Source organism: Manis pentadactyla, chromosome 3, assembly GCF_030020395.1.
Source record: "Manis pentadactyla isolate mManPen7 chromosome 3, mManPen7.hap1, whole genome shotgun sequence".
Lineage (NCBI taxonomy): Eukaryota > Metazoa > Chordata > Mammalia > Pholidota > Manidae > Manis > Manis pentadactyla.
This window is the reverse complement of record NC_080021.1, coordinates 175,623,470-175,640,133: the sequence shown is the minus strand read 5'-3', so window position 1 is coordinate 175,640,133 and position 16,664 is coordinate 175,623,470. Positions and strand designations below refer to the sequence as shown.

General features: G+C 37.5%; 1 protein-coding gene across 10 annotated transcripts in view; it reads left to right on the top strand.

The window, feature by feature from the left end:
• Positions 1-15,938, top strand: part of ELAVL2 (ELAV like RNA binding protein 2) — a 164,883-nt gene extending 148,945 nt beyond the window's left edge. For 8 of the 10 annotated variants that reach the window (XM_036898138.2, XM_036898141.2, XM_036898135.2 and 5 more), the window contains 2 exons: positions 12,563-12,601; positions 13,186-15,938. In XM_036898138.2, coding sequence (XP_036754033.1) covers positions 12,563-12,601; positions 13,186-13,516 — 370 coding nt within the window. In that variant the 3' untranslated portion in view covers positions 13,517-15,938. The remainder of the gene's footprint in view (positions 1-12,562; positions 12,602-13,185) is intronic. The other 2 variants (XM_036898127.2, XM_036898124.2) reach the window with 1 other exon arrangement.
• Positions 15,939-16,664: the final 726 nt, after the last annotated feature.

Genomic DNA, 16,664 nt, shown 5'->3' with positions numbered 1-16,664 from the left:
ACAGATACCACGAAACATCCTACATAGCCCCTAACAACAAGCACTTACCCATCTCCAAACATCAAGGTGCCTACGTTGAGAAACCCTGACCTACAAAATCCTGGTTTCTTAACTGTTTCAAATCCTTCTGATTTCCCCTTTTTAGTTTTTTTCTTGATAAGGTTTTATTCTCATGTTTCAGTTTTTTAGGTCAAGCTCCTAGAGTTACTTTGTTTTATAATATGTGCACTGCTAAGAATATGTAACCTATGTGAATATATTAAATATCTACAAACAGGTCCTTCTCCCCTTTAAAATTTTTTATTTCTTGTAGTTTAGGGGTTGGCAAGCCTCTGTAAAGGACCAGATAGTAATTATTTTAGGTGTTGTGGGTCACAGTCTTTGTTGCATATGTTATTTTTTTAAAACAACTCTTTAAAAATGTAAAAACCATTCTTAGCTCCTATACAGGGCTATACAGAAACAGATGGCAGTCTGGATTTGGCCTGTGGGTGGTAGTTTTCAGACCCCTGTATAGTCCATAGAATGACCATGTATCTTTAGTCCAAAGAAGACATTCTATCTTGTGGACAGGTATAAATATTCTACTTTTTTGAGGTTTATTCTAATCCTGGGATAACACTAAACCAAGAGTGACTCAAAAAACATAGCTTATCTGCATGTGAGAAGAATAGAGGCTTTAAGATACTGAGCAGAGCACAAAGAACTCCTGGTTTCATAACGTCAATCAGTTTTTATTTTCCAGAACATTTTTTAATACCGTTTTTGGCCATATGGTAGACTACAGCCATAATTCCATTTAACTCCCATGCTAATTTAAGAAAAAAAATCACAAGTGCATAGAACAGTGTTCTTTCTTTCCTGTCTGGTAATAGTTAATTACCAAAAGTATAATCACAAACATAGCTTAATAAGGAGTTAACGTTTTCATGCTTAAATCACATGCACTTTTTCATTGGGGTATTCAGTTTTGAAAACAGGTATTAAGTCAGTCAAATGTCTCCTTTTAAAAAATACTCTATGTCATCTGAGGGTTAAGAAAGAAATGTGCCATAGATACTACATTTAATTCCCACTTAGTGTGGCTTTTGCCCTGGGAGAGGAGGTGGTGCTGTCAAATGGCTCTATTTGGTACTGGATGACTGGGTGCCCAGTTGATTGAGCCTTGCTTATATTCATTCTACTTAAGTTTGTGAGGCTTAAAAAAAACATTGGCAGAAAGAACATACTGTGATGATGGTAGTGAAGACTGGGCCAGAGACAGAGATGCATGGGGCTGCTTTTCCTTCTGGAAGAAGAAAGCTCACAAAGCCAGTTTTAGCTTTGCCTCTAGGTTTCCTCAGTGACATCTTAAGAGAATAATACGTCTTGCAAATTTGGCAAAGACAAGCTTGAAGGAATTCTAGAGGTGTTTCCTAAGGAACATACCAGTTAGCTTCAGAGCTTGGGGCTTAGAAAAGAATTTTGAGCTTAGATAGAGGATAAGTTCTTTGAAACTTGTTTATTTTAACGCTGTGAAAGTCTAAATGCTTGCTGTTACAAGAAAGCTTTGGTAGTTTAAATTGTTAGTTATTTTTTGTGTTTCCAATTTAAGCTCTGAAAGACTGAAATGACAGGATCTTCAGGAGAATGCCTGATTATTGAAATGACAAAGCATAGAGGTGACTTAAATATCAGGTTGTTGATAACAACTGTATCTGTTCCAACTCCCTTGTGCTTTGTGCTTTTTTATTTGTGGTTGGGTGTAGCTTTGCAGGATGTTCTGATGGTCAAATTTAATATCTTTTTAAATATCTTCTGCACATTCTGTGCTTTTATCTTTTAATTCCATATGTTAACTTGGAAATTCTTCCTTTCTTTGACTCCTATAGAAAGAAATTCTGGAAAAAGGGAATAAGAGTTGTCTGCTGTAAAGGGAAAGTTGGTTTCTGAAAATGGGGATGATTTTATGAAAGAAAGAGTTTCAGATTCCGAACTCTTGTCTCCATGACCTGACTTACCATTCCTTCCATAATCTCTGTCCAGATAATATGCTATGAACTAATTTTTGAGCTCAGTAAACGTGTTTAGTCTAGGCTGAGTGTTAGAAGAAATTGAGAGCCTTTATTCCTAGAGTTATATTTAACCTGGTATGTGTTTGGTTGCTTTTCTTTAATATCTTTAAAACCTTGGCTGTCATTACCTTGATTTTTTTTCCCTCCTTCTGTCGAATTAAGACTGAATTGTCTTTCACCTCATAAAAACTCTTCAATTAAGAACTTGTTTTGTTGGTATTTTGCTCTAATCTGGTTCAGATCTACATTGATAAACAAATATTTTGTCCCTAATGACTGATCCTAATGCTATTAACCTTGAGTTTTATCACCTTCCAGCAGACACTTAGAAAATTTCCCACTATGTGTTTTTATGTTGTCATAGTATGTTGGGAGTTGAGAAAGATTGAGAATACAAGTTACAAGTATTACAGTAATAGACAAGGACACTTAATATTCATGAAATGCGCCGTATCTTTTAGGTCAGTAATAAGAGTTAAGTTAAAAAGTGGGCTTGTGAGTAATTAGAAGGAAATTTATTTTAACATGAGCACCGCTGATCTGATATGCTTATTTGACAACTGTTTTCAAAATAAAACCTCCTTATTTATTTGGATGGTCAGTGTAATTCAAGCCCCTTAAGCATATTCTTGGGATATGGTATCTGAATTGAATTTTCAGCCAAATTTTTTCATCTCTCTTCTTGTGGAGTGACTTTAATTTTATGGAATGTGATCTAGTCTTATGGCCTGTGTGCCTGCTTCTATAAGCCTTTGTGCATTTTGAAAGAACCTTTTAAAATCAGCAGTTCGGTTGCATTAATGGCAATGTGCTAGTTGTGCTCTCCCAATTTCCTTTTGGAAGAGACTGATATCTTCTTAAATATTTTTTTTTTTCTTAGAGGACAAATAGTTATCCAGTTGTTAAGGGGATAAGTTGATGATCTTGTTGTGTGGCTTAACTTCAAAGCAGATCTTGGCAGGAACTTTGGAGATATTTTGAGAACCATTATTTGTAGGGTTCAGTTTTCTTACCCATTAGTAATCTCTATTTGTGTTGTTATTTCTGACTTTAACTGATTTCATATTTCCCTTTACTTGCCCTCTGTAGTCTGTCAGCTCAATTTCTTGAAAACTAGGCAGATATCTTCTTTTTATTCTCTGCATACAAACATCTAGCTTTGTCAAGGTAATGCTTTACCCAATATATGGTTCTACTGCCTAGTTTTGGTCCAAGTTCTATTCCTATTGATAGAAAACTATTTGCACACATCCCCAATCTGTATTTTTTCATAAATTATATGCCCATGGGCTTGTCCTGTACATTCATCAACTCATAAAACTAATCTAACAGAAAGCAAAGATAGAATAAAGATGAAATAAACAATGCATCAGATGTCTTGCTAGTTATGTTGACTTTCATATTTCCTTTACCCAACATCTTAATGAATAATATGCCTTTAAAGCAAGATTCATAAAATTATCTTGACGGTTTTAAACTTATCTTACTTCATATAAAACATGTTGGATTATCTCATGTCTAACCTCATAATGTACTTTGTATTAGGAGTAGGAGAAATAACTAGCTTTCTCTTTTCTTATTTATTAGGGTTTCCCTTACCAGTGTCATCCTCACTCCGATTATTTTATTATTACTTTTTTTTTTTTTTTGCAGAAATCTTTGTTAGGCTACCTCTTTGATGGTTATTTTAGCTAAAGCCAGGTTTCCCTATCTAATCCTAAAAATCCACCTATTGTGGTTTTTCAAAGTGGGTTCTGTCCAAGCTAAAGAACGGTGGGAGTGTCACTGCCCTTTTGAGGACTGCTCTGTCTTCTTCCCCCAGGAAAATATGTGATACCTGGGAACTGAGTGAGGGTATGGGGTGTGGTGCATCAGTTACATGTGAATAAAGAGTACCTTAAAGTTAAAAAATATTTTTCACAAACCCTTTAATATTTACTTGAGACACTGCAGTACATCATCATGCATATAACCCCTGGGGTCATTCTGGAGGTTACTAACTTGGTCTGCATTAAAAATTGGTTTCCATTTTTAAATGACCACAAATGAAAAAGATGGCTGTCCTCGAGTGCTGAACTGACCCAGAAAAGATGTATAATTCTGAAATGTAATAGTGGTCCTTGTGACTGAGCTAACTGCTGTACTACTGGGGTGCATGGTGCCTCCATGGAACACCCACTTCATCTTCCAGCTCCAATGGGAAACAAGGGTGTGTGGCTTGCAAGAAGTTTCAGCATTGCCTATATCCTGTTTCTTAGATCTGATGCTCCTCCCTAGTCTCCTTATTGACGGATGTGGGAGAAGAGAAGGTGAAGGAGGGGGAGGGGAGAGGTGGGGAGAGGTAGACATAGATAACTTGGCTTAAATTTCAAAGGACAGAATTTTTCCTAAAGTGGTTATTGTGTGAAGAAATCAGTAGTCAGGATCATGATATCACGTAAGATTTCAGAAGTAGGGCAAGTACAAGACCCCATTGGAAAGGTGCTTAGAGGCTCTAGTATGAGGTCCTAGGCCTCTTTCTTGGAGAATCCTGGGTTGGAGAGTGGCAAATAAGATGTCTCTCCTTTAATGCATGTCATTCACTTCTCGGGCAGTTTTGGGTTCCACCTGTCTTGAAAATATGAAAACTTGTTTAGGAGAGTCTATCTCTGGACTTTGTTTCGTATCCCAAGCTGGTAGTGGCAGAGTGTGACAGTCCCTACCTGGGCCTAGTTAATGCCAAAGATGATGTAACTCTGTTTTGAGTGAATTGGTAAGGTGTCTCTGCATCTGGGCCTTTCAGCACTTGGAAGGCTACCTCAGTATGCTCTTCTCTTCTGCAAGTATCATATGCCAAATGCATTCTGTATTGATCATTCTACAATTGTATGAAATTATCTGTATCAGATTACTTTTTTGGTTGGTTCTACTAAGTTGTGCATCTTTATTTTTGGTATTTGTGGCCTTTGTTTTGAAGTATAAAGGCAAGGCATCTTTATATGTATTCAACATCTCTGCAGAAAACAGATGGAATGGAATGTACCCACCTATATACTCTTTCCCCACATGTGCTTTCTCCCTTGAATGTGCAAACAGGCTCCCAGCCAACCCTCCTGATAGCTTTCATTCTAAGTTGTTGATGTGGGTGACCTCATTGCTTTTATTCAGTCAACAGATACTTAGTGTGAACCTGCAATGATCCAGGCCTGTGCTCTGTATTTTGTGGTACTATAAGGAATAAACATTCCCTGCTCCTGACAGGGTTGGGGTACAAGACAGACACAGGTGAATGAGGATGCTTTGTCAATATGATTTGTTCTGTTTCCTTATACTTAGTGTTACCTCAGCTCAGTTCTTCCCGTTTTTTTTACAGAACATACAAAATGCCCAGAGGTGATTGGGAACAGGAATGTGTGAAGTTTCTGGTAGACCAGAAAGAGATATTTTTTAGCTTTTATAAAACTAGAAGGAGTTGCTTTCTAATGCGTGTGCTCCTGCCTCATTTGAGGCCACAGGTTAGATAGTAAGGTTGAGACATTTCTCAAAACTCACCTTTCACTGGTATTGAAAGAAAACATCATTCCCCTGACCCAGAATCTTATTTACAGAGCGTCGGATTCTGCGGCAGTTGAACGTGGCTCTACAGGCAGTTAAGTTATACCTACTTCCTCTAAACACAGGTAATGAATTGGTACACATTGTGGGCATTTGGAACATCAGAATGGCCTTTTTGAAACTGATAAAGATTCTCAAGTACTCTAAATCAATTTGATTGAAATAGGAAAAGGGTGGAGAGTTTTAAAGAGTATGCATCTACTCCCAACTACTTTGTTTCAAAAATTTAAGAGAAGATCAAGTTGAATTGTTTTTGCCTGGCTTCTTTTTTTTTCCCACCCAAATATATTTGAGTTCTTTGAGCCTCAATTTCCTCATCTGTAAACAGGGGTAATGACATTGCCTTCCTCAGGACTGCTTGGGTGTCTGAGGAAGTGAAACATGCCTCTCCTTGAGAGCAGAGCCAGGCCTAGGAAGCCCTTGGTAAATGGGAGCTATTATTCACAGGGGCAGCATGCACACTCAGTGTGGGGCTTCTGCAGACCTGCTTCTACCTGGCTTCTTATACCTCAAGTAGGTCCCCCCTTCTTACAGCATAGTCAAAATAAGCATCAGGCTGGATGCCTGAATGCCTTGCTTTGCTGCTCACTAGAGCAGTGAATCTATTATTTTTCTTTCTCTGGACCTTAGCCAAGCACATTGAGAAATGGGACCTTTAGCCATGGTTGTCTACAATGCTCTTCCTGCCTGTGTGTAATAACACCTTTGATTCTAAGAAATGAAGATCCTTCAAAGTTGGGAGGTAGAAGGGAAACTTACGAAATTCTGTAAAACTGAGTTTGAATGTCAGTACCACCATTTACTAGACTAACCCTTTGATCTTGGTCAAGTAGTTTAATTTGTGTGCCTTAGTATATCCAGGAACCAATAGTTAGGAAAATTAAGAGTTGTGTTGAAAAACAAAATCCAGCTGAGTAAATTTGAAGATCAAATTGGCTTTATTCAACAATTAGCATCCCATCTAACAAATAGAAAGGATCTCTGAGGAGCTGTACAGAATGGAATGTTTTATAAGCAGAAACTGGGGAAGAAATTTCCAACAGAGTAGACTGTTTCAGGCAAGGTTACCTTCCTTTGGGGGAAGGATGGAGGTCTGTCAGGCACATTGCCTTGCTAGCATTGACCAGACAATTCCAAGTTGACTGGCTAAAGATCACATTCTGGGAGAAGCTGAATCTACAGGTAGATTAGATATTAACTCCTGGTTTGCTGACATGGGGCTCAACAAAGTGACTCCATTTTGGTCCGATGCTCAGCTTAACTAAGAGATGGCATCAAAATTTAAGCATTAGTGGCACTACCAGCTGCCACTCTGTAGTTCTCCAGCTTCTACTGATCTTCGCTGTGATGATCACAGGTCATGGTTCTTCACTGAATATGGTATTCACAGGTCATGACTTCAGGCTCACAATTTTTACTCATTTTTTTCATTCCTTTACTGGCGTCCCAGTCTTAGGGAGATCAGTTGGTTGGTGGTTAGTGGCTGCAAACGTGCATTTAAAGCTTTTGAGAGAATATAGCATGTCAGGAAGACTACTATGATTATTATAAGTAGGATAATTCCCATTGTCTGGAGTGTACTTTGGGTCCCAAAGACCCAAACCAATAAAAATCCAGTAAGTCAAAGACCCCATTGAAGGAGTTGCTTTCCTAAGGCAAATGGCTTGCTCAGTAATTTTATGTAGCTGAGTTTCAGTTTCCTCAGAAGTGTTAATCCAGGAGGAATAAGAGAGGTTCCTGAACATAACCTCATTTTGTATTTGCTCCTAACCGGTGAGGTAGGGACCTGCCAAAGGAAGCACGTCCTGGGTTGTGAACACCTCACGGTAGGTCTTCTCTAACTTGACTGTAAATTTAGGGGAGGTGACTGGTGCAGTGTCTCAGTCAGTTTGTGGTTAGCTTAGGGCACAGTTAGGTAACCGAAGAAGAGTGATTGTCTGGTTATGCGCCAGCCATCAGAGCATTCGTAGGCCTGAGAATGATCACCACCAAAAAGATAATTCCTGTCAGCGCACAAACCAGTTCTGGTAAGGTGGTACTGTTAATGGACAGATAAAAAAAGTTTTTTTATGACAAATCTAGCAGTCTGAAAGGTTACTCTCTTTAGTAGTGGCCTGGAGATAGAGATGATGGTGTTATCATTCCAGGCCAATGCCAGAGTAACAGGAAGAATTAAAAGAGGAAAGGATTTTATGTTAGGTAAAGTAGGAAGTCTTGATCCAGTGGCTCAGGTGGAAACAAAGCAGTCTAAACTGATGTCAGCTACCTCTCTTCCTTGTGAATTTGATTTGGAGGTCCCCAGTGTCTGCGCAGGACCAGATGTCAGGTCTGGTCTTTATCTGTTACATGCATACCTAAGGTTCACGTCCCTGGAGTTAGGTGCCATCTGGATAGTGACGAGGATATGGTATAGTCCCTTCCAAGCAGAGTCAAGGATATTTTTTGTTCTTTGTGATTCCAAATCAGGAGGGTAGGAGAAAAGAAGAAATGTTAGTTTGGAGAGTCTTAGCTAGGATTTGAGGAAAACAGAAGTATCAGAATCCAGTCCGGTTTATAGGTGTATGCCAAAACATCAAAAACAATAGGACTAGAATCTAGTATATACGAAGGTGCAAACATAATTTTTCTCTCTATAATCCTACATATTGAGAAATACAGAGTTTCTATGTGATCTCATATATATTTATATGCTATATATAATTTCTATATCATCTGTATAATGGGGGGTTTTAAACCAGAGTTAATCTCAGTAAAACTAATTTGTTTGCATCAAGAGTAGTGATTAACCATATAAGCTCTATTTTAAGATTGCTCTGCTGGAACTTTCATAAGCAATCTCAGATTGGAATCTTAAAAGCATTTGATGCTAGAAAGCTAAGCCAAGGATTCGCCACTAGATTTCATCTGTAGTACCTATAGTTTGGGTGAATTCTTCTCTTGAGGTACCCCCAAATATTCTGAAGTTCCTGAGCCAGCCAGGCAGTGACCTTCCTTACTTAAATGATAAGGCTGCTGGAAACCTTAATACAAAGCAAGGTACCAGGCCAGGCTTTCCAATCAGTTCCTGATCATACCTGAGTGTTTACACATCTCTCTCAAATACGACATTCCAGTCAAAGCCTTGTTAATATAGCCAGTATTTCCTTCCACTTGTGTTCTGTTACCAGGAGAACAGATTCTTATCCAACTTATGGAAATAACTAATTATATTGTCATGTAAAGAATAGTCAAGAGTTTCTGAATTCCGGAGGGATCAGGTAGGGAGAAAAAGTAAATGTTTCGTCTTTGTTTTCAAAAAAAGTACTTTCCTCAACTGCTCCAAGTCATAGATAGCTTAGAAAAGTCTTTTCCCTTAAATCTGGACAAAGAAAACATGAAAGAACCAGCAATGTTTCAAACAAAAAGTCAAAAAGAATTATGATCATCCTCCTTACTTCATTCAGTCCCATGTAATTAATACTTGTTCTGTTTGAATCCAGTTTTTCCATTAGTTCTGGAAATTCTTACCAGTTTCCTGATGTTAAAGTTACCAGAAACCGATACTTGTCAAAGTCTTTTCTATGAATCTCCTTGGAGATGGTACACTTTTGCTAGAACAGTTTTGCAAAGCATCGCATCTGAGTAAAAGCAACTGACTGTCTGTAAATGACAAGAGACTTAAAAAAATGCCCGTGGTTAAGGATCTGATGAAAGTTCATTGTGACAGAATTGAGAAGGAAATCTGGCTATTTATGTTACAGCATTTTAAAATGATAACAAGAATAATAGTGATAACAGTATCATACCAGGGCATATCAGACTTGAGGAATTTCATACAATTCTGGAACACTTATAACACACACCTATACAAATGCAACATATAGAGGTTTAGTATTACTTCTTATTTGACAATGCTTGCTGGGTAACTTAACATATCAACTATGCCTAATTAGTGTAACATCTCCCTTCTTTTATAAGAAGAAAGAACAAGTGTTTTGAGATGTTCCAGGGGTCCTCTGGAAAATACCGAAGTTTGTTCAAGGTGAAAAAAGAATTCACTTAGAATTTGATTTTGGTAAGTTTGTCAAAAATATCAAAAAGCTTAAAGCATTCAGTCAAATTGAATCATAGGTCACTGTAGAACAATACTTTTTGATCGTGGACCCCTAGAAGGATGGAATGTGGGGGGTCCAGGTGTTATTTTAGGTGCCTTGCTTTGAAGCTGTTAAAGGTATAAGGCCAATAGCTTGGCGGACTTTTGTTTGTGGTCTTACTTCAAAGTGCTTTCCAAGTGCTTCAGCTCTGGTCAGGAGTTCTGTCAGCCTGTCCACTCATCCTTTTTCTGCATTTTTATCAATCCACTAATCTCAGGAGGCAACCTGTTTACAAACAGAGCAGCTACAGCAGGTTGGGTGACCTCATTTATTGTTGGAACCCAGAATGCCAAGGAAGAGAGCTTCCAGAGAGCTGCTAAAGTCTGCCACAGATTCATCTTTCTTTTTTATTACATGTTTGGATAACAGAACAGTCAGCATGGGCAGGGAAGGCTCCAAGAATGGCTTAAAGATCAGTCCCTATTTTGTGAGTATTTTCTGGTCCAAGAGGAGACCGTGTTGAAGGTTGAGGATCTTGGATATCATCCTGGAGTTATTCCATCCTGCTTTATCTGTTTTGGGGCTTCATCAAGTCCCACCAGCATGTGCACAGATGATTAAGATCTGGTAGCCTGGGGTTATATAACCCAATAATGACTCTAAATTCTTCAGAAAACTTTTGAGGGTCTACCCTTGATTTATGAAATTCTTTAAGTTCTTTAGTTTGATCTTTGACTAAGGACTGAAAGAAACATGAAGACTATCTTCTGCAACCTTGGGTGATTTCATTTTAAAAGGTAACTGTTTAATAATCTTTTCAGAGTGGAAAGGCAGTGCAGATATAGGGTTAATAGTATGTGAGTACTTATATAATGAGGATAGAGGGGAGCAGGAATCATGTCAGTTTTATCATCCTTTGTTTTAGGTACCTGTTGTGTCTTAATTTTTTATTAGTTTTTTGCAGTGAATTTTTTAATGAAATGATTTTGAAATCTTAAGCCTATTTGAAGCTACTGCATACCAGTTTAAATAGGTATCCCAATCTCTTTGATTTATTTGGGAACCCTTGCATTCAAGTACACTCTTAAATGATCTTGTCTAATTGGCCCCATGGTGGCCATTGTAATTCTAGGTTGTCTTTGGCAATATTTTGTCATTTTTGTAGATACTTATAGCTTCCAGAACCATAGTTCTCAGACATAAAATAATCAAGTGTGCTGAAAGATGGTGTGCTCAACTCTTTGGAATTTAAGGATACCATTTCTACTATTTATTTTAGCTAAGCCTTTGGGTATCTCAGAGCCAAACTAAATGGGATGTGCTGCTAGGTTGGCCATTATTATGTGGTGTTTTACAGTGTACCTCATTGCGCAGAAATTTTCTTGACATTGGCAGGTGACCTAGTGTCAGTCTGACCCTTTCCATGAGCAGCTTATTCCATGACCATGCAGGATGGCATGTGAGTTTTTGGTGTTGGCAAGCACTTTTACAGCTTTTAAATGTTCAACCTATTCCCACCAATTTTGTGGCTGCTTCCGAGATTTCCATTAGCAATAGCTATTACACAAAATGAGACAAACATGTGCACCTTAATGTATTAGCAGTAAACAAGAGACGTTACTGCTTCCTGGCCAAGAGAAGGCCCTGTGCATACCACCATCAATTCCCATTGTGGAACCTTGGACTGGGGAAAGATTGAATCAGCAGGCCTCAACAACAAGGACTGTGGACTGGGGGTTCCACATAAATGGGAAACTTGAAACTGCCATTAATGGTATCCATGTAGATCTTGGGAGAGAATCAAGAGTTTGGAGTTTCCACCAATCCAATGAGAATTTTGGTCTGAACTACGAGCTGCTCCCAATGTAGAACTGACTGGAAAGCCAATGAGATTGGGAGCTCAATGCCAAAGAGTGGAGCTCAGAACTGAGAGGAACTTACCCACAGTCTGGAAAGTGGCAAGAAAGAGAACCTCAAAAGGGATCTTGGGCACCATGTCTGTATTTTCTGTTGTCTTTGAAGCCATCAGATGTTCACTTTGCATCCCTTTGCTGCCACCAAATCTGTTAAAAAATAAAACAACAAAATTCAGCAGAGTTAGTTTGAAGATCAAGTTGGCTTTATTCAATAATTCATGAATCAGGCAGTGTCTTATCTATATCTAGCAAATTAGGAGCTCTGAGGAGCTGTACAAAATAGAATGCTAATATAGGCAGAAGGGGAGGGGGAAGAGGGAAGTTACAAAGATTAGTTTGTTTTCAGACAAGGTCACCTACTCTTTGGGGGAAGGGCAGGGGTCTGACAGGCAGATTATCTCACTAGTGTTGATCAGGTAATTCCCGATTGACTGGTTATAAAAATCACATTCCTGGGAGAGGCTGAAACTATAATTAGATATTAACTCTCAGTTTGCTGACATGGGGCTCCGCAAAGTGACTCCATTTGGGGCCTATTATTTGTTTCTGTAACAGTATTATAAAATACATGGAGGTGCATGTGGAACACTTACAACATGCCAGGCAAAAGGTGAGCGCCCAAACATTAACTATTCCAGAGCCTTGACATTTCCTCTGTGAGTGGTTTTCTCAGATGACTACCTGTGTTTCCTCTTCATTGCACAGACCCTTCTAGAGATAAACTGTACCCATTGGAAAAGCTAGTCTCATATGGCAGCAGTGGGTACCCACTTTCTCAGGAATGTGAAAAGACCCAATGTTTTTAGTTTTCACGTACAATTAATGTACAAATATCCCCTTGCAAAATGGTAGTAACATACCCAGCTTTCTGGAATGTCAAGGGGGAAAATTAAAAACTGAAGTTTGCTAAATGTGTGTTTTGCAGGTTGGACAATCTGCTCAATATGGCTTATGGAGTAAAGAGGTAATGATAGAGGTTCATGATACCCATAACCCCCCCCATCATTGGTTAGTTTCTTTGATTTTGGGAGTTGACATCCTTTATAAGTTTATGTTGGGTTTTCTTTTGCATGTACAACCTAACAAGAAGCTGTTTTTTGAAGCATGGTTGACTCAAGGAATATTTTTCTATCACTGGATGCCACTTGGTCTTTTAAAAACCCATTTTTTAAATATTGTGTTGCGACGTTTTAGCATGTTTATGTATATGTTGGTCTTCCTCCCAGTCCTGCTTATACATGAAGTCAGTTCTAGATATATTTATTTGCTGTTGTGGATAATATTATTCAACATAGCATATAATGGCCATTTCATAACTTAGCAATACCTTGATAGTGTAGCATGTCACTGCAAGCCACACAGAGACTTTGGTTGAAACATCAAATAGTTGTATGTATCTGTTGGAGGGAGGGCAGTTACTGAAACTCTTGGGATCGGAAAGGGAAAAGAATTAAGTTCATTGTTGTAACCAACCTTTTTTTTTTTTTATTTTGTGTTTGTGTGTGTGTGCGTATGTGTGTGTGCATGTATGTTTCCTGTTTTGTTTAGTAGGTTTTCTCCAATGACCATTGATGGAATGACCAGTTTGGCTGGAATTAATATCCCTGGGCACCCAGGAACAGGGTGGTGTATTTTTGTGTACAACCTGGCTCCTGACGCAGATGAGAGTATCCTGTGGCAAATGTTTGGGCCTTTTGGAGCTGTCACCAACGTGAAGGTCATCCGTGACTTTAACACCAATAAATGCAAAGGTTTTGGATTTGTGACTATGACAAACTATGATGAGGCTGCCATGGCGATAGCTAGCCTCAATGGATACCGTCTGGGAGACAGAGTCCTTCAGGTCTCCTTTAAGACAAACAAAACGCACAAAGCCTAATGAGCTCTTGTCCTCAGTCCATTTATATATGAAAACTATACAACAAAGGCAAGTTAAGAGAAACTTTATACATTAGTAAATGTCTTTGTAAGTCAGTGTTGAGATGGGGATAAAACGACTACTTAGCATCCTAAGAAATATGTGAGATTTTTTATTGCTAGTATTTGAATTAAAACTTCTTAAATATCTTTTATGTTTGAATATGGACAAGAGGTACAGGGTTTTTACCTGTCACATTGCATTCTATTGCCTTCTTTGAAGAAGGTGGACCTTTTAAAGTGTTTCAGCTAAGGGAAGACGTTTCTTTTCTTTTTACATAACTGCCTTGAACCTGTGAGTAAATATTGAGGCTTTGTGTTGTAATTCTTCAGTTGGTTGTGTCTTTTTTTTCCCCCTTTTTTTCTTTTTCTGATTAGCTTTGTGTTTGGTTTACATTTAAAGCATTGCTGTTATGTCTAAGAAAAGTATTTTGAAGTTTACATTTTTATTTATGACGTTAAAAACAGTATTTATTTTGTAATTATGATTTGGGTTGGGGAAGGGGGGGGCTACATTATAAACGCTTATTGTAAGAATACTGGAGAACTTTTCGTAAAGCAGTACCTTGCCAAAGAGATAAGAGCCTCTTTGATGTGGGTTTAAAAAAAGCATCTATTTTTATAAAAAAGAAAATTTGGAGAAACTTTTTACTGGTCCTGGAACAAATATTTTGACTTGAATACTTTGAGAAATCTCTTCATATGACACCTAGTGAGCTTTTAAAATTTACCAGGAAATTTGCAGTGATTGGAAAATTTAGAAAGATTTATGATGTAGAAAATACTTTTGAGATCTTTGTATGAAAGGAGTAGAATCAATGGGGGAAAACACTGCTGGTTTCATTTTTGTAATCACCAGTGGAGCGTCTGATCATCCTGGTTATTATGTGATAGGTGGCTCACATTGATTTGTGATTTTGAAACAAATAAAAAAATTTACAAAAGAATATATAAGAGCAGGCAAGAAATTTAAATTACCAAGCGATGGGGGAAAAAAATCTGTTCTTCCTAAAGAAATCCCTTCAGATAGAGCTCATGGTGTTTAGTGATGTACTTGCAGTATTGTTTGAAGAATTGTTTTGTCTTAAGGAAAAGAGATGTTGCACATAATTTGTACTGCAGCAAATCGGCAAAAGTGATCTGAGTTGGATATATTTGAAGGTATTTTGAAAGTTACGTTCAAGGCTAACACCTGAGCTTTGTGTAATGTAAATAAGACCTTGTGTTTATGAACCTTTCAGCTAATTTGATTTTTTTTTTCCCTTACATGCCAAGTGATGTTCAGGTTTTGAATGTTTTTGTATCCGTTTTTTCCTTTGTAAATGGCATTAACATTGTTACTTGAGGTCTTGCTTAATCACTTTTGTTGTCCTGAGGACTTGAATTTACAGTGCATCAGATTTGTTGCTAATTTTGTCTGTAGATAGTCTAGCTTCAGCTGTTTATGGTGATGCTACATTTTCATTTATAAATATGTTTGTGGTAAAAAAAGAGTATAACCATAGGTTTTGAACAAATTTCCTTACATTTTTCATACAAAAATCATAAATATCTGTATGCTATTGAAATTTAACTTTGTATGATGCTTAAACCACTATTTGGGGAAATAATAAAATAAGTCTTTACCATGTATGAAAGAAATTTTAAAAAATACAAAATATTTTCTGATTAGCATCTAGCTTATAATAAATTTTCAAAAAAGCTGAAGGCAAAAATGCCTTCATCAGGATGCACTGAGAACTATATAGTTACGTCCTGCTTTTTGTATAAACTGAGATGCTCACATGCTTCCCCTTAGAACAGGCAATGTGCTATGCATAACATAGTTGTACATTATCTTTGCGGTTGCGTTGTTTTATTTTTTATTATTTAAAATTGTAGTTATAAAATTTTTCAGTATAGTACAGTACATATACTGTGAGGCGCGTGCTAAAGTGAATAAGCGAGTTTTCATGCTGACCCACTCAATGCTATTCAGAAATCAATTGGCTTAGCACTTTCTCATATCCTTAGGTGCATTTAGATTGTCAGAGTTAACCTGCATTTAAAAAAAAACTAAAAAACAAAATACATGTATATACTTAAAAAAAATAAGGTTTCCCTCTCGGGAAAACAGCAGCTACATGCTTCTTTCCTATACTACTGTAGCAAACCAAGGCATTGATGAGAGGGCATGCAAATTGTGCTTCACTTTACAGTGTTTATCAGAGCACTTAATAAAATGTAAGGCTGGTATTTATTTGAAGTTGTACAGTATGACTTAATTCACATCTGTTGGAATAGAAAATATATTCTGTTGAGTATTTAAGAGGCTGTACATGTTTTCTTTTGTGTTTGGATTCTTTGTACTTTTTCATGTTCAGTACATCAATAAACAAAGTTGAAGGGAAAGAACAGTGTGGTGAGTAGGTCTTTCTACACGTTTTGGGGGTTCCTGTGCTCAGTCTAATAAATGTGCGCTCTGAGGTACCCTCAGAGCTTTCGTTGAAAAAAATGTTATCTAAAATAAGAATTCCAAAAGGCATGTTTATCGAAGTGAAGTGTGCAGAATTTTTTGAATGACACCTTCTGATTAGCTTTCTAATATTACTTGAGTAATTTTTATAGATATGGAAATACATGCATTGATATGCTAGTTGTACAGTTGAGTAACTGAATGCTGACATCATTCTATGACTCTGACTTAATAACTATGGACCTTTTTTTGCAAATGGGAATTGCCCTCACATGTGGACTTGAGCTGAAGAGAAACCAAATAGAAGGAAGGTAACTTACTGTTTCCACTGGCAAGATTTAATTCACCCATGGGATTAACTGTTGGTGTGTGAAATTTATTTTTGTTGCCTAAGTGCCATATTGTCAAGAAACTCTTCCCTAAAATCAGAAACTCAGTTTTAATTAGATTAGGGTTGATGTGTGTAGCACATGTACAGATCACAAACTGTTCCAGCCCCCTGTTTCACATACATGTTCAGTTCCTATAAACTCATCCTTAACATCTGTGGAGAAAGATCTTTTATGCAAAGATTCTACTTCTATAGGACTTAAGAAAATTGATATAATAATGAAGTGCTTTTCTTTTTTCTTTTTTTAAAAACGAAGTATACTAA